We start from the raw sequence: 23,205 nt of genomic DNA on the forward strand, positions 1-23,205 counted from the left end.
TACGCAGGCAACATCTATCCAAGTAGTGACCAAACAGAAGCATGTAAAGTTGTAATCCAAAATTTTACTCTGAATGAGACTAATTACCCCTTTAGCACGAACAGAACTGACATAAAACACTAAATAAAAAGAATAAATATTTTGGCTATTATGAAAAGTTAATTTCAAGTAACAATAAATCAGAAAGCTTTCCATTTTTATTGTTTATAACAGAAATGAAACAAAATTCAGTTAGTTAGTATTCGAACAGAAAAACGAATTTAAAAAGGGTAAAATCCCCAAAGAATGATTGTAAAATGCAGGAACAGGTTATGTTTTCATATTCTACCATTTAAACAAATAACAAATGGTTTCACAGTTTTCAAAATTTCAAAAATTCGAGATTTATATGAGAGGTCACACAACATAAGTACTATGACTAAAATTTCCCCCTAACTCTTGCATACTTTTTTAACGAGATGTGTAAAAGTTAATAACAAAATAAAATAACTATGCATTTCAGTACATTAACTGCACTGAATGTAAAAAAAATATTGGATATTCTCTCATCTGGTTGATTGACTACAAAATCTACAAAAGGTGTAGTAGTAGTAGTAATAATAATAATTGTGAATAAAATTTATTATAATTATTTCTAAATGTTATTTTATGTTATAATCATAACCACCATAACAATAATAATTATAATATTATTTCTACTATTAAGTTTTATCAATGGCCTGACCTCTCATGTATTCCTGCATAAAAGGTTTAAGTAAATTTAAGAAAAAGTTACTTCTGTTACTTAAAGTTTATTTCTGCATCTTTGGTTTTGCTTTCCCCAGTGGCGTAGGAACAGTGGGATGCATGAGTGAGAAAGGGTTTGTGGGTGAAGGCGACCATACACTCACCTGGGAAAACGTCCACGGTAGCTTTCTCGGCTATCGCCAGAGGCGTGCTGGACACGGGGATGAAAGCGTACGCCCCCGAGGCTCTTGTCTCGCTGCCATTGTTACCTTCGTACCAGAAGAAGTTCTGTGCCAGAGGCCACGTGGTCTCTCCTCTCGTCACGGATTTCAGGAGACCTGTTGTCTCGTCGAATGCCAATTGGAGAACCTGCAAAGCAAAATAAGTCTTCAGTTATATAAAAGTGTTGTTTGTATGCTGCACATTCAGTTACCATCAGTACAAACGTGTCAGAGAAAACTATTTATTTGTGACGAATTCCTAGAAATTTCCTTGTTTATGTATCCTGAAGATTTTGTGAAAGAAAGATTGCGTTTATTATAAGCAGTGGGGTCGTTACAGGATTTTCATCGAAGTGTACTTTGCTTCCGTGGCCACGACTGTCAATGTTCGATTTTCCCCTTTCCTCTCTCTCTTTCTCTCTCTCTATCTCTCCATATCTTGTTCCATTTCTTTCAATATCGTGCTCTCTCTCTTTCTACATTGTTTGCTATTTCTATTTCTCCTCACTCTCCTTACATGTTACCCTCTCTTTCTTTCAGTTTCCTCACTATCTATACTTTGCTCTCATTCTCTCTTTTTCTTGATATATTTCTCACACTCTATTTTTCCCGTTTTCCACATCTTGTTCCCTTTCTTTGATAATATATATTGCTCTTTTAAATTCTACATCACTTTTCCTACATTTTGGTCTAACCCTTTTCAACTTCCCTCTTTTTCTTTACACTTCCGCATCTCTCTTTTCTTATCTTAGCAGCACAGCGCGATACAATGCCAGGGATTCCGGGTTAGAATCTCAGACGGAGCATGGATGTTCTTTGCGAATGTTGTTCATGAATTTCATCATATCAACACTCATCGCCATCTTCGCAATTTTCTAAAAGTGGAAGAAATGCGAATTAAAATAAACCAACTCAATCATTTTTTTTATTTTCCTCTCACTCTTTCTATTCCTTTCTTTTCCTTTATATTTTCTCTTCTTTTTCTCTTTCCATATCTTATTCCTGTACATTTTTACTGTATATTGCTCTTTCTTTCTGCTTTCCCTCTGACTTTTTGTTGTCTCATTCTTTCTATTTTTCTCTCTTTATATTTTTATCCCTTCATTCTCTATTATGTCTATCTTTTTCCATATCTTATTCCTTTTCTTTCTATATATTGCTCTCCCCCTGCTATATATATATATATATATATATATATCTTCATTTATTCATGATTTCAATATACCATCGTGCACTATAAAAATAATATTTCTGAAAGCTACCTGGATGTAATTTTATGAACTTACACGTTGATTTGATTGATTCTGATGTAAAGGATCACAAAATTAGCCCCTGCTTGTTCCTATCATGCTGTAATTGAAGAGTATTTGGGACTGACAAACTTCATTAAAATCTTGTACGTACATTTCTGGGAAATTTCTGATCCGAAAGGGGATGCTTTTCACAGCCTAAAACAAGAGACTGCCTGAGGGCAATTCAAAACAATTTTTCATAACTTGAAAAAACACGAATTAAAAAAATAAATCTGTGGAATTAAATGTTGCGAGAAGGAATTTGGCAAATTCAGCTATTCTGAAATTAAATCGAAATGCAATCCGTTCCCTAGTGAGATCTCTATAACAAATTGCAAATGCCAGGATTGTGCAAATCCCACGGTGAGCGTGCAGCAGAGCGAGGGTTGGGGTAATTCCGATCCCACAATTATTTTAAAACAGAATCTTGCTTCCCCATTTCATTCATTGATTTCTTGTAATTAAAAAGAAAACGTACCGCAGACTTAAAAAAAATTGCTGTAGTTTATACAAGGAGAGTTACAAGTTGCACCACAATCACGATCTTAGATTTTTTCGCCGAGAATATGAATTTTGAAGAGTAGTTCACGTTAATTAACAGCAAATCACGCTGAAGTTTACTACTCAAGAATTAAGGACGGATTATATTTTAAAATTTACTTTCGTCTCTACGTCATCGCCTTGTAATCAAGGAGTCCCGGGTTCAAAACCTCGTGGATGCACACAGTTATTCCGATCCCACTTTAAAGTGTAAGTCCAGCCCCGATAGGACATGGGGTTGCCATTTGGCTACACTTAATTTACTGCATCGTAGTTATATCAACTAATCGTTAGATGGCAGTTGTATGGACTCATTTTATTCTCTGAAATATGAGTTTGCCATTTATAGCATTAGATGCCATTAATTGAACTTAGCGGCTCATTAATGTTAAATAACTACAACAAACTCAAGCAAAGGTCTGTATCTTCCAATCAGTTAATTGTTAATAACAAATAAATATAATATAAAGGATTAATATACATGAGAAGAAGACAAAAGCTTAATTCTGCAATAAAAAAGTATGGAACATAAGGTTGTTATTCTATCAAACTCCCGCAAACAGAAATTTGCGTGTTAGTACTACAGAGTAGTTGTTAAGCAGATTCTTGAGAAACTCTTGTTAATCATGATTTTGAAGCTTGATTTCCACCTGGCGTAGACTTCGGTTGTTCATGTTCCACGTGCAAATGAGATTTCGATCTTTAAAAATTTTGAACCACAAAACAAGGTTTTCTGAATCTTTGACTGAATGTTGAACGGCTTTTAAAACAATACCATTCGGTAATGTGTTTATGCATATAAATTGTCGCGTCACAGCCTATTCAAACAAACAGTCCTGGAAACAATAAAAGGGTTATTTTATTTGTTTGTTTCAGTCAAACGAACCACTATCGGTATTTTCGAGAGCAATCAGCTGGAGTGTTTGAGAAAAATTAAAACTTCTTTTTTCGTTTGTCCAAAGGCACTGTCTGGTGAGGAATATGAATCTTTCTCAACAGATTCAACAAGCATCTTCTGTGTAATTGAGTTTTTATGTTTGTATCTCCTCGCCTTGATATCTTTTGTTCTCAGAAGGCAATGCAAGCGAGGGTTCCCTCAGAGTCCAGAAGACATGAAGCAGAGGGGGAGGGAGAGGTTGCGGCTTGTAGGTGAGGATTAATTTATGTCGCGAGGATGATGGAGCATGAAGGGTGTATGATGGGTCAATCGCACCGTGAGGGTGTATAAAGGGCAAACGGAGCCGTGAAGGTAATAACCCGTGAGGGTTACGGGGTAGGGACGAGTTTAAACCATGAGCGTGAGATATGAGGGTGAAGAAGATGACGGGTTAGGAAGAAATTGAAGATGCGATGCCATGCACTTAGATCGTGTCATGGCAAAATGGGGACGGGAAGGTGAAGGTTTATGAGGAGGAGGCGATGAGGATAAGGGAAGTTGATCAAAAAATTAATACAAATTCTCAGTGCTGCTAGTGTTGCAATTTACGCTTCGTTAACTTTGAATCAGCGCTTATAGAGTGACGCCCACTTACCCCGTTGTCAACAATCGTGTCTCCTTCCTTGTTCCAGCTAGCCTTGGTGGATCGCCTCCATCTCTTCCAGCCTCCAGCAAACCTCTTCCTCCTGGCAGAAGTCTTCTCGACAAAGAAGGACTGGACAGCGAGCGAAGGCAGTTCGGGAACCGTGAACACCAGCTCCTGGGTGGAGGTGGCTGTCCTTCCTGGGATATTGAGCACAGGGTCGGGGACTGGGATCACTTGGGAGGGAATCACCGTGCCTGGAAAAGAAAGACACATGGCATCTAAATATGCATTGTGAACGTCCTTCAAGGATAAGTGAAAAGTCAGTCTTATACGTGCTACATAGCTCAGCTCTGACTTCTGGATACACCCAGTAAGGGCATAGCAGTTCGAATCTCACTTTTAAACTGTAGGCCCAGTCCCGATTAGACTATAAAACAAAACTCAAGCTCAAGCTGAAGTCACGATAAATCTACAACTTTCTTTCTTCAGGATCGTGTGAGAATTCTCTAGTTCTCGGGCAAGTAAGGATCTAGAACCAATTCTTAAAACTCAACTTCAAGTCAATTAAACTACACACTACAATTGAGGAGCGCAGTTATCAACTGAAGAGAAGAAAACGAAGAAAAGGCGAACTAGAGTTTATTTTACAATAGAGCCATGTGATTACATACTCACATTTCATTGCAACAAGCTACGCATGCTGCATTTTTCAGCAACGTCATTGTTATTATTTTCCCTTTTCTACAACACTTACTTGCATCTACATTTGTGAAGTGATATATTGTGTTTTTGCAGCAGCCATTTTTAAGACTGCGATTTTAAGGATCCTCGTGTTGTCTTTCTGAAATGAGGATGCAAAAAATATATATCGAAGATTCCAGCAAATATTCTGCCCTCAATATTAAGGACTGATTTAAGTACCCTGTAAGAGTAGCAGATATTCAGGTGAATATTCCTGGTCATTATCCTGCCATAAAAGCATTTCTTCCAGGTTTGTCATCCAATAGGGCAGGTGCTGTTGCTCATTTAAGTTTTATGCATTATGTTACTGTGATTTGTTGCCAATTAATAACAATAATAAATTCGATAATAATACTACTGGCATATGCTTACCGTCTGGTCCTGTGACTTCATACTCGGATTCTTCAATTGGTAGCCTCACCTGGACGTTTTGCACAGCACGGGCAAGAGGATTGTAAAGGTTAGCTACGAAGCGTTCACTGGACGCTGTCGTGTCGCAAGCGCTGATGTTTAGGAGAGGGCAGAAAGTCTGGTCGGGCACAGCATCTGTCTTGCTCAACCATTTTCTGAAAATAAAGTTTTGAGATAATTCATCGTACATAGCTAGGGAAAGGGAGGGACATTAGTATTCGTCGCGGACAAGGGCATTCTCCTCACCAGGTGGGTTGTAGAAGAAGAATCACGCGTACAGATGGAGGATTAGACAGAGAGAGAGAGAGAGAGAGAGAGAGACATAAATCAAGCGGAACTGCCTGAGAGAGAGAAATATACAAGAATGTACAGGGTTAGGGAAAGAAAGATATAGACAAAGAAAGCAAGAACGAGAGAGAGAGATAGCGAGGCAAAAATCAAAGAAGATCAAGAAAGTGAGAGACATAAATCAAGTGAACTTGCCAGAGAAACAATGAGAAAGAAATAGAAAGAATACAAGAAACAGATAGAGAAATAGATGAGAAAGAGAAATAGAAAGAAAGTGAAGAGAAAGAGACAGATAAAAAGAATGAGAGACATGAACCAAGCGAAATTGCCAGAGAAACAGGAAGAAAGATTGCAAGAAACAGAGAGACGGGTTATTATTATTAATAAATACATACATAAATAAGTTAATAAAGAACTACATGTCGATTGGTATGCTTCAAGAAAGGTCATAGTAAAGTAAATTTGATGTAGGAGAGAGGATTTTTAAACATTTGTTCAATGCTTTAATTTATCCAAAAAAATCTCGAACAGGACGACTGTCTCTTACAAAGCAATACAAGTCTACTTACGAATATCCTTTGGTAAGTATTTAACCACAGAGAAGATAAAATTATCTTATCTGTGATTTAACTAACATTTATTCTTTGGTCCACAAACTGGGAATGTGACATATATTTGCATGTTTTCGCCGCGTCGAGAAACTTTCGTCGAGGTAGCTTCCGTAATTCCCTCAGAGGATATTTTGATTCGCGTAGTCTTTGATGCAACACGCATTTGCTTGTAATTGGGTAAACAGGAAGAACTCTTGCGGAAATAGATGAAGCCACCATCTCCCTGGTCTCTCCGTTAAATCCATTTGATTAGCTAGTAACGAGTTGGTTTGAAACAGGTGGAGAAAGATAAACAGAATGTGAAAGAGTGAAATAGGGGAATGAAGAGAGTTATGGAAAGAAAGAGATAGAGAAACTAAGGAAGGACGAAAGAGAGATATTGAAGGGGTTTCTTCTAGATTCGTGTATGGATATGCAGGCCATGGTTAGGAAAACAAGACGAAGGCCATAGAGTACATTTAATAGAAAACATTAACTTCGCACAGAAAGTCAAGAACAGAATATATCTGTCTGTAGGTTTCTTGTTTCCCAGAACCCAATCCAATAACCATGTACTAATATCTGGGCCATGTCAGGTAGAAAGAAATAAAGGAAAACAGAAATACATAGACAAAGTAACAAGAGAAAGATATATATATATATATAAAATAGAAGAAACAAATCAAGCGGAATTGCAAGATAAATATGAAGAAAGAAAGAGTAAGGAACACAGAGAGGAACAGGTGAAAGAAGTTAGATAAAAGAAAATGAGCGAGAAAAAGAGAGAGAAATAGAAGAATCAAGAGAGTGAGGGAGAGAAAGAGATAGAGAAACAAAGATAAGTCGAAAGAGAGAGAGAATGAAAAAGAAAGACAAGAAACCAAATACGAAGAACAGACATAGAGGAAGAGAGAAGGAGACAAAGAAGCAAAATCAATTCTATGTTCTCCTCGGGCACAGGAATCTCTAGCTGCCGCTCCGATATGGAGATTAATTCCACCATGCATGTTCACGACACAACTCATCAGAAACTAAAACGAGGCCAGCCCAGAAAATTTCGAGGAGCTGAACATGATAGGGATAGTAATAAATGAAGGTAGGAAAATATGAAGGCAGACATTATGCAAGTTCAATGCATATGGGGGGAGGGGATACTGAAGGAAACTCACCCGTAAGCTGCATTGACCACCTTCTCGCAGGCTGCCATTCCTTCTGCCAGATAGAGGGCGTAGTCGTTGGCGACATGCTGCTTCTCCGTCCCTGAAACAGCGTCGTGGTGCTGTAGGATGCCCATGGCTTGCTTCAGGGTGAATTCCTCTTCTGCTAGATCAGTGCCCATGGTGGTTCTCAACTGCTTGCAGACCTGGAAGTATTGTCAGATAGTTAGCTTCACATTTGCTAAGACCTCTTGCCTTCTCGACAACCTAATAGTTGATGTAGCTATATATGTTTATTGAATTGTTGTTTTAAGTTCACTTTATGCACAGAAAGGCTAAAAGACATACAGTTTAAAGTGGGATCCGAACCACTATACAATGTGCCTCCACTGGGAATCGAACCCGGGATCCCTTGTAGCTTTGTACTTGTTCGTTTCCAGATGGATTCGCAATGCTTAGTGCAGTGGTTCTCAACCTTTGAGCCCGCGGCCAGATAAATTCGTTTCTTTTTTTCAAAAGTCGATGCCCCGATGACAACAATTTTACTCGTAATTAGCTTTCATATATTTTTAAACTTAATGCATTCTTTAATAATGTACCCTTGAAATGTAATACTAATAAATAAATTATGGCATAATCATGGAGAGTATTACTAGTTCGATTATTTCTAGGCTTGTTGTCAAATATAAAATTTAGTTTATATTAGTTGACAACGACTTGGTCTAATTGAATCCTTTAGTTTCCAATATCATTAAACTAATTCATGAGTATAATCCTGGCCTGGGCGTGGATGTTTGTGAGTGTCCATTCTTCAATTTCATCATATCATCACTCATTCCCCCCTCCCCGGTCTTCGCATATTAGCCAAAAGTGGCACAAGAAGCGAAGTAAAATGAAGCAAATCAATCAATCATTAAACTAATTTGGTAAGTGCTGATTTTCATTGGCGTGTTCCATTTCGGGTACCGAAAAATTCCAATTAATCAGAATATTTCCACTTTAATATATTTGTTAATGAAAATTGCTGCCCAAATTAAATTAACCGCGGTGTCCGTCCATCAACCTCCAAATTTGGAGGCGGAGGAAACAACGTGCTACCCGGTTAGATCGTTTTATCGCTCAGCACCACTATCACGAAATTATTTTCTGCTATCGCAGTGGAAAATTAACGAAAGGCCATCTTTCCAGATGGTGGTCCATCGGGCTGTAAATTGCAAACTTCAAAACCTCTCGCTGTCCGATATAATTGACACCAAGTCCTGGTTCAGATCCCACTTTAAACTATAGGTTAGCTCTTAGAGCCGCACTTGTGGAGGAATTTCAAATTTACAAGATTATTTTAAGTGGTTCTGACGTTCAAAATACGAAGCTACGCAACCGTAAAAAAACACATCTAAGCTGAATTTTTCGCATTCGAAGATAGAATTGACTAAAACCTTTCTGCTCATAGCCTCTATTTTCTGTAGTATTAGCTCCTAATCTCTTGGTACACTACCTCTCATAAAACAGACCATACATCAAAAGTGTTATACCTAATTTGTAGTGGAATTGTAAGTCCTAACATTCTGTTTAGTTTCGTTCGATAAATTCCAAAAAACGCCGCTCTCCATATCGAAGTGGTTAGCACAGCGCGCCACGACGCCAGGGATCCCGGGTTCGGATCCAGACCTGGGCATGGGTGTTCTCTATTAGTGTCTCTTCATCATTTTTATCGTATCATCACGCATCCTCATCTTTGCGATAAGCCAAAATTGGCAGAAATGCGAATTAAAATAAACCAAATCAACCAATCAATTAACAATCAGTTAAATTCCGCAAATGTACTCTGTAGAGTTTTGTAAATGTTCAAAATTGGCAAGAGATTGATATCGCTATTTAGGATATTTTGAGCGTTATACGAACATATTTGTGTGTTTACATCCAGTTCCCAGCATGAGGTCTTCACATGTGTTTGTGCATTTTCCAAACACAAAGATAAGACAGAAGTATGAAATGTAAATTCATATTAATTAAGCTAACGATAAGTAGGTGGACTTTGAAGGTTGGCAAAGTGACTCCTGCATTTCTAGCACGTAGTATAAATCAGGCTTAGGTACTTAAGGAATATAGCTCCCCGATGACGTAGTGGTAAACTTCGTCGCCCTGTAATCAAGCATTCCCAACTTCTATACCCATTAACGGCATAGAGTGCTTCGGATCCCACTTTAAATTGAAGGCCCAGTCATGCATAAAGTGGACTTAAGGCAAAACTCAAACTCTTCGAACAAAATTCTTGCGTACCTGCAGGAAATTGTTGGCCTGGTATGTGTAATACTTGAGAGATGCCCTGGATGTGAAGTAGCCAGTCCAGTATGAGTGTGGGTCATTCGCGTAGGGGAAGAAGTCATCTCCTTTGGTCGGCCATTCAAGGTTTGCTTCATTCACTGCCGCCAGATAGCACGAGGGTGTTGAGTAGAAGACATTTATTTCTCCTCCTTCTTCCTGTCTTTGGTTGACGTATCTGGAATTTGAATATAAACGGAATTAGTGAAAACTGGAATTATATAGTTCTATCTAAATAATTATAATTTGAATATAAACGGAATTAGTGATAACTGGAATTATATAGTTCTATCTAAATAATTATAATTTGAATATAAACGGAATTAGTGAAAACTGGAATTATATAGTTCTATCTAAATAATTATAATTTGAATATAAACGGAATTAGTGATAACTGGAATTATATAGTTCTATCTAAATAATTATAATTAGAATATAAACGGAATTAGTGTCAACTAGAATTATAGTTCTATCTAAATAATTATAATTTGAATATAAACGGAATTAGTAATAACTGAGATTATAGTTCTATAAAAATAATTATAATTTGAATGTAAACGGAATTAGTGACAACTGGAATTATAGTTCTATCTAAATAATTATAAATTGAATATAAACGGAATTAGTGGTAACTGGAATTATTAGTTCTATCTAAATAATTATAATTTGAATATAAACGGAATTAGTGATAACTAGAATTAAAGTTCTATCTGAATAATTATAATTTGAATATAAACGGAATTAGTGATAAATAGAATTGAAGTTCTATCTAAATAATTATAATTTGAATATAAACGGAATTAGTGATAACCAGAATTAAAGTTCTATCTTAATAATCATAATTTGAATATAAACGGAATTAGTGATAACTGGAATTACAGTTCTAACTAAATAATTATAATTTGAATATAAACGGAATTAGTGATAACTGGAATTATAGCTCTATCTAAATAATTATAATTTGAATATAAACGGAATTAGTGATAACTGGAATTATTAGTTCTATCTAAATACTACTTTTTGAATGCCTGCTCTTGGAAAATGTTGAAAAATGTGTCGATATTCATCACTTTTAGTGTCTTAAGTTAAAAGAGGAACATAAATTGAGAGCATTTGAAAATAAAATCCTAAGGAAAATATTTGGACCCAAAAGGGATGAGGAGAGACATGTGAGTGGAGAAGGTTTCATAATGTAGAACTGGGCAAATTGTATTCCTGTCCAAATATTCTTAGAATAATTAAATCAAGAACACTTAGATGGGCAGGCCATTTTTCACTGACTCATCCACGTACAACCCAAACCCATAAACTAAATAACCTGAAAGTTTAGGTGTCTTTTTTCTCTTATGACGTAATCGCCCACTAAGAAGGGAGTTTCCGAAATTCAACCCTCAAAGGGCGAAAAGAAGGTGTTGTTAGACTAAGTTGTGTTTTTGTTTATATTTTGATACGTTTGCAACGTAAACCCATTGAACCTAGAAACATGTAAAAAAACATTATAAACAAAAGTTCTCAATAGATGACATTGTGTGCATTATGTATCTCGGCATACAAAAACACGGGCAAGTAGCTACTTAGCAATTACGTAGGATATTTTTGTATTCTGATTGTTACCAATGAAACATATGGCGGTTATGTAGTAAATGTTTGTTTTTTTGTTTGTCAGTATTCTGGTTATTATTTACATCAAACTTCCATCTGTTCTATATAGTTTTGGGCTGATAGTTTATTTTGTTAGGGACTGACTACTTATTTTACATAAAAGCAAAAATATAATAAACATTTTTTTTAGCTCACTGTTATAATTAATATACTTTGAATAATAAATAGAGAATGGATTTTAAGGTGCAAAATTATGGCCGGGATAGGGTAAAAAATGTTTTGAAAATGTTTTCAAAAAGGTGCAAAAAAAAGGTGCTGATAAAAAGCTCTTATTCAGGTCCCAACTAGTTATATTAACATTCTTTATTCAAGACTGTAGCAAATAACATAATTTATGGTAAACATGGCATAATCTATATTACACTATTTTATGGCTCTTGTTCTGCTCTACAAAATTAGATTATTGGATTTTATGTAGCTGCTCAAGAAGATTGAAAATCTTTTTTTTCTGTCCAATTTTCAACAAAACATGAAAGAAAAGGAAGGAAAAAGGTGCTGAAACATCAAAGAGGGGGTAAAAAGGGGATAAATGTGCTAATCTCACGAAAAGGTGCAACAAAGTGTGTTCATTTTACTTGATTTCATGTCCTAAAATACATATCTCAAACGATTGGTATGGAAACAGCTATATTTTTAGAAAGGTGCTCCATAATAATCAATCTATCTGTTGGGAAAACCCATACATCGCAGTGCAACGTAGATATAGTATCTCGATTGGTTTGTCTTATGCCTGCAGGAGCCAACAGTCGAGCATCACTTGACCTTACCATATCACAAAACTTTCAAGAACTTGGAGCATCAACATCAATGGTTAAGAATACTTAATCTTACTCACAAACTTCTTGAAAACGTGCGTAATGATATCATGATAATACGTGTTTGTACTTATTTATTTTATTGTGTAATTTCGTTAACTATTAAGTGGTAGGTTGATACTAGTGACAGAAATAAAAGAGACAATGAGATAGGCACACCCCTTATCACCCTCCACCTAACAAACATGAAAAAGTTCGTAATTGAAAGTATTTTGACGCTAAAGATGCCTTTTACATGCGATATTTAGGATATTTATAAACAGACATCGTTGTCAAAAAACCTTCTACAAAATGCTATCTTACTTCTTGCGCCAATTCCAATTAATTTTGAGTCTTTATTGAAGTATTGTGATAAAATTTCCATAATTAACCTTTCAATCTTCTTGGTTTATTTAATATCGCTCTCAGCTGCTTTGTCTTCAGAAGACTCTCGGCTGTGCTGTGTCAACATCTCGACTTAGATTACAATGAAACTTTATCTGCTGGCTTATTGTCCCAGTTTTCAATACAACAGCGTTTATTAAAATTTTCCAGCTCTATGCTGTATAATACCATATAATCCAGCTTCTTCCCCCCTTGTAAATATCTTCAGCAGCTTTTTAGCAGTGGCTTTGGATAAGTCAGTGTTATAAAAAGTAATACCCCCGAGATGTTAGTTTTGCACGCAGTGTACAGTAAAGTCTCGGTTTGACGATACGAATTACTTACAGTATTCACTTTTGAAAGAGATTGCACAATATTATAGAAATATTTTATATGTAGAAGGTCCATGTGGTCTAACAAAATCGTAGCGCATTACAAAACCAAGTTTCTGGAGATTGAAGTAAGAGTCTAAATTCTGACCTAAAGTTCATCGAATTTACGGTGAAATACAGGCGCTTAGTTTAAAGTTTTTATTTTTTACTGTTATTTTTATATTTCGAAACAAAACATCCTGTTGATTTCGGTTTTAATATATATGTTGGGACGTTATAAAGTTAAAGTATACAGAGATTATATAAATGAGTTATTTTGTAAATATTGGTCCCACGGTCTTTCATATGCAGTCATAGGTTTGTGGGTCTCCTCGATTGTGTAATGGGAAAGCTGTCTGTCACCTTGTAATCAAGCAGTCCTTTGTTTGAACCCCGTGGAGACATTGTGCAGAGGGTCAGATTATTAAACTTTAAACTGAAGGCTTGATTAACTTATCTGAGCATAAAGTGAACTTAAAACAAACTTTAACCTAACAAATTAATTGGTTTGTAATAAGTTGATTGATTGATATCGTTAAGTTCCGTTGCTTTTCATCCGATTTTAATTTATTGCAACCATGAGGATGAATGGTGATAAAATTAAATTGATGATGAAAGAACAATCACAGAAAAAAACCTGGACAGTACACAACACAAGGCCCACAAAGTCTGTGAGTCAAGACGCCAGAGCCTCGCTAGTCTGCAAGAATGCGGTCCAGTAAAGAGGCGTTGACAAGTAAAAGTCACTCCTTACACCCCGATTTGTAATAAGTCAGCACTTGTATTACGTGAAAGCATTCGATCATCACGTCTAATAATTAATCAAATACTTACTTGATGATCTTGTCAAGGTTTCGGTACCAGTGTTGGGCCCCCTGGTAGAGGAAGTCTGTTCCCATGGTCATCAGGATGTGGTTGGTGTTGTAGGGTTCAGCCCACCTTTGAGCTGCTCCGACAAAATCGTCGATCTGCAAACAGAAACGTGGAAACCAAAATTAATATGAGTTCTTAAGCTTCTCTGTTCTTGGTGTGAGACACAGTAATAGGAGTTCAAGTAAATTTATCCCACCAATCTGACTATAAGGCTCCCGTTTAGAAAAATACTGCTAATGGTGTAAGCGATAGGAGATCCAAAATTTTGGTGTTGCTGGGACTTGATGAACTGACCACACATCGTCCAATTAAAAGGAATTTTGGCAGAACCTGGCCCTCAAAGGGCTATCGCTTAGTGGAGTTTAGTTCTTTTTTACTTTTAAAGCACCTATAAATTAAGTATTTAAGGGCAGATTCATGGTAGTTACAAAATTGTTGAGAATGGGATGCAAGCTCACAGTGAAGGAGGATCAATTGATTGATTGATTTGTTGTTTTAAGTCCACGTTATGCGCAGAAAGACTAATCGGGACGGGACCTACAGTTTAAAGTGGGATCTGAACCACCATGTGCTTCCACCGGGTATCGAACCCGGGACCCCTTGATTACAAGGCGACGATGTTACCACTGCGCCATCGAGGAGGCTGAAGGAGGATCAATCGGGGCACTTAAATGTTCTTGTGAATTTGAAAAAAAATCCTTACTATTAATTTAATCTTATATTTTGTATTTCACCCTTCTGCTTTTCTGTCTATATTTTCATATTTCCTTTTATATCTAAGAATGTATATATGTTTGCTTACTCTCTCTCTCTTGATTATTTCATTACTTCTTCTTCTCCCACACTTCATCCTTCATTTTAGACTTTACTCTTCACCCCTCTCTCATTCTTATATTAATTACTTTCTCTCTTTTATTTGTACTATTTCACTGAGTTTCTTTCATTTCTCTCCACCGCTTTCTTTCCTTATTTCTTCCCCTCACTTTCTTTCTTTTACTCTCTCCTTCCATTTTTTCTTTCTTTCTTCCTCTCATTCATTCGTTCACTTTTGTTTATGTTACTTTTCCTCAGTATTTGTTTACATTTATCTCTCCTCTCTCTTCTCCCCTTCTCATTCTCTGATTTTTTACGGATGTCAATGGGAATGTGTAAAAAGTGTTGTGAGTGAATGTCAACAACTTACGGTAAAACGTAAACCTTATCGTTACTGAATTGAAAAGTGAATTACAAAAAGCAAATTTCATTCTTTAATAGTGAAAAGTGTAAATATAATAGTGTTCAACGAGTTGTTGAACACTATTTAGTTGAAATTTTAGTTTATTATTTAGTTGAAATTTAATATATTTAGTGCGCAGTGAAAACATATCAAAATCAAAGATATTTGTTCGCTTCTCACAGAGATGAGCTTAAATTTATAAGTATATTTTGTTATACGTACAATTTTGACTTGTTGAAAGTTCACAGCCCACTATTCAATTCCAAAATTTACTCAGATTTTAAATAACACGGGTTTTTGCACTAAACTGCGAAAAATTCTGAATCACAGTGCAAAAATAACATGGATTTTAAGGCAGAATAACGAAACGTTTCCGACCCTTCTAGAAAACGTTCTAAAGTATCAGGCACAGCATACCCTTTGATCGACGTTGTAACCGTGAAGCTTGGGGTTGTCCATGATTGGTTCGTCACCGCACAGCACATCAAAGCAAAAGCCGCCTGGAGGGCCGTATCCGTTCCTCAGGACTCCAGTGAAGAGATCCGACTCTGCACCTGAAGGTAGAAATCGTGTCAGACAGTTGTTTCATGCATCCAGATGAATTCTCTCTCAAAATATCCATATACTAGGTATCCTTGTAGAATTTAATGTGGGTGTCGAGGGAAATATGAGAAGGTGCTAGCGAGGTCAAAATTGCTGACCTGTGGATAATACATACACAGGATGTCACTGTAGAACACCAACAATCTTTCACTGTTACAAGTAACCGCAAATTGACGCCAACACCATTTCTTTAAAAAAACGTTTTGTTTCTTTGAGATTTCTTTTAGACGTAAAAACCACTCTAAACATAGCATTTCTCTCCTGGCAGTGCAGATTCGTGGTTGACACTGACGTCTACTTCCCTCTGTCGGGTAACATTCCAAAACCACTACTATGCACGCAAATAGTAGTGTCGAACCAGTAGAGTCGCTTGCAGAATATAGTCAAAAGGGTTTAACCCTTAACCTCTTGGGATTCCCAGCGCTTGTAATAAACCGACAATGCTTACCGATATTGGGGCTCCCGTTCCAAATCATTTCCATGGTCTTGGAGTCCACTCTGGTGGTCATGTCCTCGTAGTCGATTCGGCCGAAGAACAGGGCGTCGAATCCCATCAGGGCAAATTCTGACGCCACTTCTCGGGAATGGCCGAAAGGATCTATCTGCCAGGCCACCGTGGGCCGTCCGCACTGGCCGAAAGTGTCGTTTAGGAACCTGTGAAAATAAATTAAGGCAGTAGGGTTCAGGATATGATCGTCTTGTCCCAAAGCAATGTACGCACTGGCGTACACAGCGTTATATTTCGCAGGGGGTTGACATTGTAAAAGTGGAAAATTACATAGCTGCTTTCTTGAGGGAGGGTGCAGAATACACAACAAAATATTTCATTATTAGCATTTTAACCTTCATTTTTTAAAAAATATTCAGACAAAAATGATAATCGGGGGTCATTTTAAAGGGGGTTCATTTATCACTGTTTTTTTCTGAATTCTTTACTGCTTAAATTTGAAAATTTTAATTTTCTTAAAGTTTCGGGAGGTGCTGTATCCCCATCAGCTCCCCCGGTGTACGAATTAACGGGGACGATGTCGGGGATTTTCCCACACAAAAATTTTTATCCCCCGCATAAGGAAATTATTTTTATCCTACCAGGGAAGTTTTTTTTATTCCCCTCAAAGAAAATTCAATGCATATCGTATACCATTTAACTATGTAACAAACAACTGAAAAATCATTTCGTGTCACTTAATGGTTTCGTCATCAAATTTTCCCAGCCGAAGATTATGCAGCCTTTTGTATTAAAGAAATTCACCATTCTGGAACTGACCAACCTTATTGAGCCGCGACAACGCAGGTTCTTTTCAGCTTAAGTTTACGTGGCTTAGTGCTGATATTTTACATGTATTAAGGTGTTCACATGAAACTTGTAGGTAGGTTAAATCGACGTTAAGTTTGAACTTGGCAATAGAAATTTGGTCAAGTTTTCGATGTTACAATTTCGTTAGCTCTTTTTGTGTATGAGTTTGGGTTTTCTTAGAATGCTAATATACTGGCGATTCAAGTATTACCATAGGTTTTCTGACTGGTACCATATAATTTTGCATGCCCAAACAAATTCCTCCCAAAATGAAATCACAAATGCACGATTGAATGGGCATACTCCCCAAAGCAAAAAGCTTAATTCGCACATAACAGTGGCTGTAAGAGCTTACTTGAGGCCCAAAGTCATCTGGTCGATCATGGCGCTGTAGTGTGGAGTGGCTTCGTCGCTCATGGCCCATCCTCCGAGGATGAACTCCAGCCTCCCTTCTTCCACCAATTGCTTCACCGCCTCCTTCATGGTGTCGTCCTGGTCTAGCCACCAGCGCCAGAAGAACGCCGTCTCCACGTAAATGAACCTGAACGGGAAACGAAAAAGAATTAGAAATTACGTTATCTGAACAGCATGCCGGATTTTGGGGACGGTAAGTACAGCTCCAGGCCTCCATGTATAAAGGTGCCTCAACCGGGGAAATATTGAAAATTTACTTGAAAAGGGCCACAAAATCGAATGAAACAAGACATTTGAAATACGGTAGATATATTTAAAAATAAAACATCAAACATTAATTTGGCATTGTATATTGAAAAGGGAGGGGGTATCACGATGTTGTGAGCCCTGGGCCTGTTGAACAGCATGAGAATTACCAACGAAAGAAGATAAATTAATAGATTAAGAATTTGTGTATCTTACTCATGGCGACAGTATTTTTCTCAAAGAACATACTAATTTATTAATGCATATGTGTGTAGAATATACTTCTGTTCATAAATTTCCTCACCTCGACAAATTTTCGCTTCATGCTAAATGAATGCATTCATCTTTTTAGCGCAACCATTCATCCTTGTCCACCATCTTTGGCGTCATGTATGATTTGTGGTTAGGTTTCTAGTGTCAGGCCATGTTCCATTAAAATTATATAATTATTTTATTCAAGTAACAAAAATGGTACAAAATATGAGTCTTACGTAAGTACGAGTTAAATCGAACACATGCAAATAATAATATGAATAGCTTAATTTTCGTTCAATGCAAATTTAAACTCCAACATATTTCTGAGAAATGTGGGTTGGTTTTTTGTTGTTTTAAGTCCACTTTATGCACAGTAAGGCTAATCGGGACTGGACCTACAGTTTAAAGTGGGATCCGAACCACTTGTGCTTCCACTGGGTATCGAACCCGGGACATGAGAACTGTCGAGAACTAATTTGGGAAGTTCCATATATCTTCCATTCGTTTCTTTGATTCTTAATCTACATTTTTGAATAAGCATAGCGCTAATACTTTTCACTATTCATGATGGGTTATAATTATAAAATAATAAAAAAAATAATACCTTCGACTTGGATCCTTCTGCAATTCTGCAACAACAGAATCCAGCACATATTGCACCCCGGCATTCTGGTAATTGTTCGCCGCTGAAAGACAAGTTTCTTCCTATCAGCTATGTTCATTATTGTTGTACTACATGTCAAATGTATTAAGATAATCGGATGGTTACACATGGGGCAAGAAGAGAACAAATAGAATTCAATCCTAGCGGCTCACAGTAATTGTTGAAGTTTTGAGTGTGCATCATCACTTTGACATTATATTTGCATTGTTCAACAAGAAATCTTGGTACTAAAAACTGACAGGCATTTAGTCAAATAAAATAATTTAGTTCAGTTCAAATATTAGAGCCACCATACATACCAGGCCTATTGGGAAACTAAAGGATGTTAATGTTAGTAGCTAAGGGGGTAAATTGCATTGGTATTAAAAAAATGAACAGTGCGAATGGAAAACTGAATAAAATGTCGGAATTACACTATATTATATAGTCCAGAGATTTCGCCGCCTAACGGGGAGGAGGCAAGGGGCAGGACGTCAGTCTTCTAACCAAAATATGAATTTTATGTGGAAATTATGGATATTTTAAATGTAATTGCCTTCTGTCTCTGTAGCGTCACTTATTTTTCTTCTTGCTTCATTACTCTCCCTTAGTCCTGAATTATTGCAATTCCCTTATCCACTATAATATTTCAAATTATTTAGTGTTTTAAAAATGACCTGCTTGCTCATTTATTCTCCTTGGAAAGTAAGACAAAGTTATATCCAGCTTTTCTCTTCCAACTTGTTCATTGTTAACTACATATGATCCTGAAATATACCATCTGATAGTACATAAAAACTTGGCGAGATAGACATTCATACTTCTATTTTTGTATAATTTAAAATTCATAAAAAATTAAATCAATACATATAAAAATATTTTCTTGTGAAAAACTAGACCTATCCATTTTTTTAAAGGAATGTGTTAGCAATTAATAGCAGAAAGCCCTACTTACCACCGTAGTAATACTGATCAACAGTTTTCAGCCAACCGACGTCGTCATGAGTGTGTGGGACTAAATGAACGTTCAGCATGTCCGGTTTCCATGTTGGGCAGGACTGGAAAGGAAAGAGAATTCCTCAAATTTCTGTCTTCTATTGTTTCTCGTCACAGAACTTGCCAAGATTGCATTCACACTAATAATAAATTTGTGTTTAAACCTTTGCGAGTTAACATTAACCAGTTTCTCCACGATGTTATGTAAATTTTACTTGTTTTTAATATTAAACCCCAAGTAAGCACTTAAGAATTACACATAGTTCCTTTCACCTTTCATAACTTTCGTGTCAACATAGCTAAAATATTTTCTCAACAGAATCAAATTCTCTGATTAAATTGTGCACATACTATTTTTCAAATATTATAGGTGGCAAACAAAATACATAATTATTTTTAAGCTTTTATACTATGTAGGAGCTTTGTTCTACACATGTTAATATTGAGGTTATATATTACCTATGTGCATTAAACTGTTTAACAAGAATATGGATAATGAAAAAAGACAGTTTCACAGACAAGAATATAAGCAGTTACGTAACTAATTTATGTAGAAGTCTAGATAAATAAAATAGAAATAAATTGCTTGTGACCGCTTTAAAGTGAATTTTTGGAATTCCAGTTAATCAACAATAGTGCGGTTGGAAAGCAAGGAGAACGTGCCCTTTGGGGGCAAACCTAAAACGTCCTAGACCCAAAGTTTTTAAGCCCTCGTTTGTCTGTAATGGCGTCTTCAAAATGGCGGTCATGACGAAAATTCATTGCAGTTATTTATCATTCATAACATCTTATTTTCACCTAATTTGCAGTTTATAACCGTATTATGATAATAATAAATTAAAAAGATCCACATTATCAAATAATATTAAATATGGTGGCCAATATGGCCGCGAAAAGTCTAAAAATAAACGTTTCAGCTAGTTGATCATGTTTGGGATCAAACCTTATAACTTGGAGGTGCCAGAACTCAACGGCATCCAAAATAGTGCCAGACTAAACTCATGAAATAATAATAATAGTTCAGTGTTGACAATCTGTATATATACACAGGGTGTTTCAAAAGTCTGACACCATAGGACAACTGCATTATTAGTGCAGATGACGAAAAATGGAAAGAGGGGAAAGTTGGAAATATGAAGTTTTCAATATAATGTGCTTGAATTTTAAACGTAGCATGCACCGTTGAAGGTGTACTCTGGTACGAGCCTCAATGAGAACTGACATTACCTTCTTGCCACAATGTTATCGCAACACCTTATTGTACTCGGTAAATTGAGAATGATGACGCAAAATTAGAGGCAAAGTAAGAAGTGTGTGGGTGTACATTAACACACGCACAAGCACAAAACCTTTAATTGTGGCTAATATGTTCTGAAATAGAGGTTGTTCATTAAGGCATAGTGAAATGAACAAAGGATAAAATTTCGAAACGAAAGGGGTCTTAATTTTTCCTCCTTCTTTATTGTAATATGTACTGCAATTGGTTTGCTATATCTTCATTAATAATTTTTGTTCAAACTCTCCTTTTGATACCATATCGCTCCTTCAGACATTTCTCAGCATTCCCTTTCATTGCGTGTAGTCTATATATATTAATATATTTGTAATTTCTGCTCTTGAGATTACATTTTTTGTTGATGGTAAGTACGCAACAAATAGGCCTAAAGAGATAAATAAAACTATGTGTAAATGCTTCTTCACTCTTTGCAGCGTTAAATTGCGTTTGTAGTCCACAGTCATTATCGCAAATATACCAGGATCCTGTTTTACAAAAGAAAATATCGCATTGAAGGTCATTGTCAGAAGACAAGTGACTGATTTGACACTTTTTTCATTCCCGGGCAGACTTATGTGGAACGTCTTACTTCAGATTAGATTAAATAATACCGTTGATTTATATTAGGTCAGCAAGATATACAGAAATAATGTGTATACAAGGAAACTCAATCGGAATTTCAGCACACTCAAAATGTGTATGTAACACGAAACTAATTTAATCGCCTGTAGATTGACAAGGAATATGATGAATTATGCATATTTATTCAGTTTTATTGGATATTTTATCTTTCCTGACAACAAAACTAGGAAATAATACCAAATTATAATAATAACTAATTATATATAATAAGCTATAATATTATTAAGTTATGTTTTAGAAGATTGGATTAGTTAAAGTGGAGTACTATTCTGCAGTAACTATCTGAAAGTGTATCCAACCTCTTAGTGGCTAATCCTGGCGCCTTGTGTTCAATAGTTGCCCCGTTCGATCCTCGGTGGGGACACAATGCAGTGGTGCGGCTTCCGCTTTAAGACGTAGATCCAGTCCCAATTAGCATCTCTGTGCACATAATAGATTTAAAATCTTAAACAACCAAAATAGGCTCCAATTTCACTTCTACCTCTAGGTTTATTCGGGGCGGTAATGGTTATAAATGGATAATTAAGACTATGATAGAAGGAAGAAATGAAATGATACGAAAAGTTCATGTTCGATTCTGCACTATTGCTCTCTCCACGAAAATAGACCAGTCAAAGTCTGAGCTTCCCCTTGCCTCCTCCACACCCCTGGCCCTCCAGGGTTCTCACACTTCTTCTAAGTTGATCAGTCGGCACTGGGCGCGTTGTACTGTGTGGTTGATTTTGTCGTCTGAAATTGTTGCTTATTGGCAACACTGTAGGCGGAGGCGTTACCTTGACTGGACAATTGTCATGGCTTTAGATTTATGAAAATTGGAGTTACAGTGACGCAGACAATGGTCCTAGAAGGTCCACATCACATTTTGGTCAACGTATAACCTCAGCGGCGACAATATAACACAGATGAATGCTTGTAATCAACACCATATTAACACCACTGAGGTTAAACTTTAACCAAAATGTGTGGTTCTTCCACTACCATTGTCTATGTCGCTTAACACCAGTGTTTTCTCAGTGTAGGATCTCTGGCTTCACACTAACCACTACGCCACGGAGTCTGGTAATTTTCAATTATAAAAAGATATGGCAATGTACTTACACCGCACGCACCAGCTTCAACGTTGGCGCCCGCAAAGGCTGCCACAAGGACAACACACAGTGCAATCATGGTGTCGAGTCCTGCACTTCGCAACGACATTTCATATAAATACACTTGTTTATTATCTCCATGAAAGATTACTCAACTGACAAGCCTTTACTGTTGGCGAACAATGTCTCGGAGATAGGAGATGTCAGAGATTAACTGGCAGTAAATAATTTTGAAGGAGGCAGCATTACCGGCAAGTTCTGCCTGATTGAAAATATGCAACATGCTGCTCTTGTAGTTAGCGAATGGCCACTTGCATAGCCTCCTGTAACAAAGACTGTCATTGCTGACAAAACAGTTGTACGAAAACTGGCGATTGATTGACTGATTGATTAACTGATTACGTCACATTTCTGCCACTTTTGGCTAATCGCGACAATGGAGATAAATGGTGATCAGATAAGTTAGATGAAGGTACAATCACGAACATACGTATATGATCGACACAACACGAGCCCCACACAGGATTATACTGGTCGCGTGTCCAAACGTCAGACCCTCTTTGGTCTGCAAAATGCAGTCCAGGACTGAAAGTGGAAGCGTGACATTTGGGCGTCTTTAGAAAGGACCACCCCT

At 36.8% G+C, this 23,205-nt stretch overlaps 1 protein-coding gene across 1 annotated transcript in view; it reads right to left on the minus strand.

Moving 5' to 3' along the window:
- LOC145994816 (lysosomal alpha-mannosidase-like) overlaps positions 1 to 22,675 on the minus strand; it is a 33,604-nt gene extending 10,929 nt beyond the window's left edge. The window contains exons 1-12 of the mRNA XM_083131134.1: positions 22,582 to 22,675; positions 19,525 to 19,627; positions 18,531 to 18,612; positions 17,367 to 17,552; positions 16,163 to 16,368; positions 15,529 to 15,665; positions 13,857 to 13,990; positions 9,770 to 9,989; positions 7,502 to 7,695; positions 5,416 to 5,609; positions 4,312 to 4,556; positions 891 to 1,095 (exon numbers count right to left, since the gene is read on the minus strand). Of these exons, the coding sequence (XP_082987260.1) occupies positions 891 to 1,095; positions 4,312 to 4,556; positions 5,416 to 5,609; positions 7,502 to 7,695; positions 9,770 to 9,989; positions 13,857 to 13,990; positions 15,529 to 15,665; positions 16,163 to 16,368; positions 17,367 to 17,552; positions 18,531 to 18,612; positions 19,525 to 19,627; positions 22,582 to 22,650 (1,975 nt within the window). The 5' untranslated portion in view covers positions 22,651 to 22,675. The remainder of the gene's footprint in view (positions 1 to 890; positions 1,096 to 4,311; positions 4,557 to 5,415; positions 5,610 to 7,501; positions 7,696 to 9,769; positions 9,990 to 13,856; positions 13,991 to 15,528; positions 15,666 to 16,162; positions 16,369 to 17,366; positions 17,553 to 18,530; positions 18,613 to 19,524; positions 19,628 to 22,581) is intronic.
- Between the last annotated feature and the right edge of the window lie 530 nt (positions 22,676 to 23,205).

Source organism: Lepisma saccharinum, chromosome 11 (genome assembly GCF_977018435.1).
Source record: "Lepisma saccharinum chromosome 11, izLepSacc3.1, whole genome shotgun sequence".
Lineage (NCBI taxonomy): Eukaryota > Metazoa > Arthropoda > Insecta > Zygentoma > Lepismatidae > Lepisma > Lepisma saccharinum.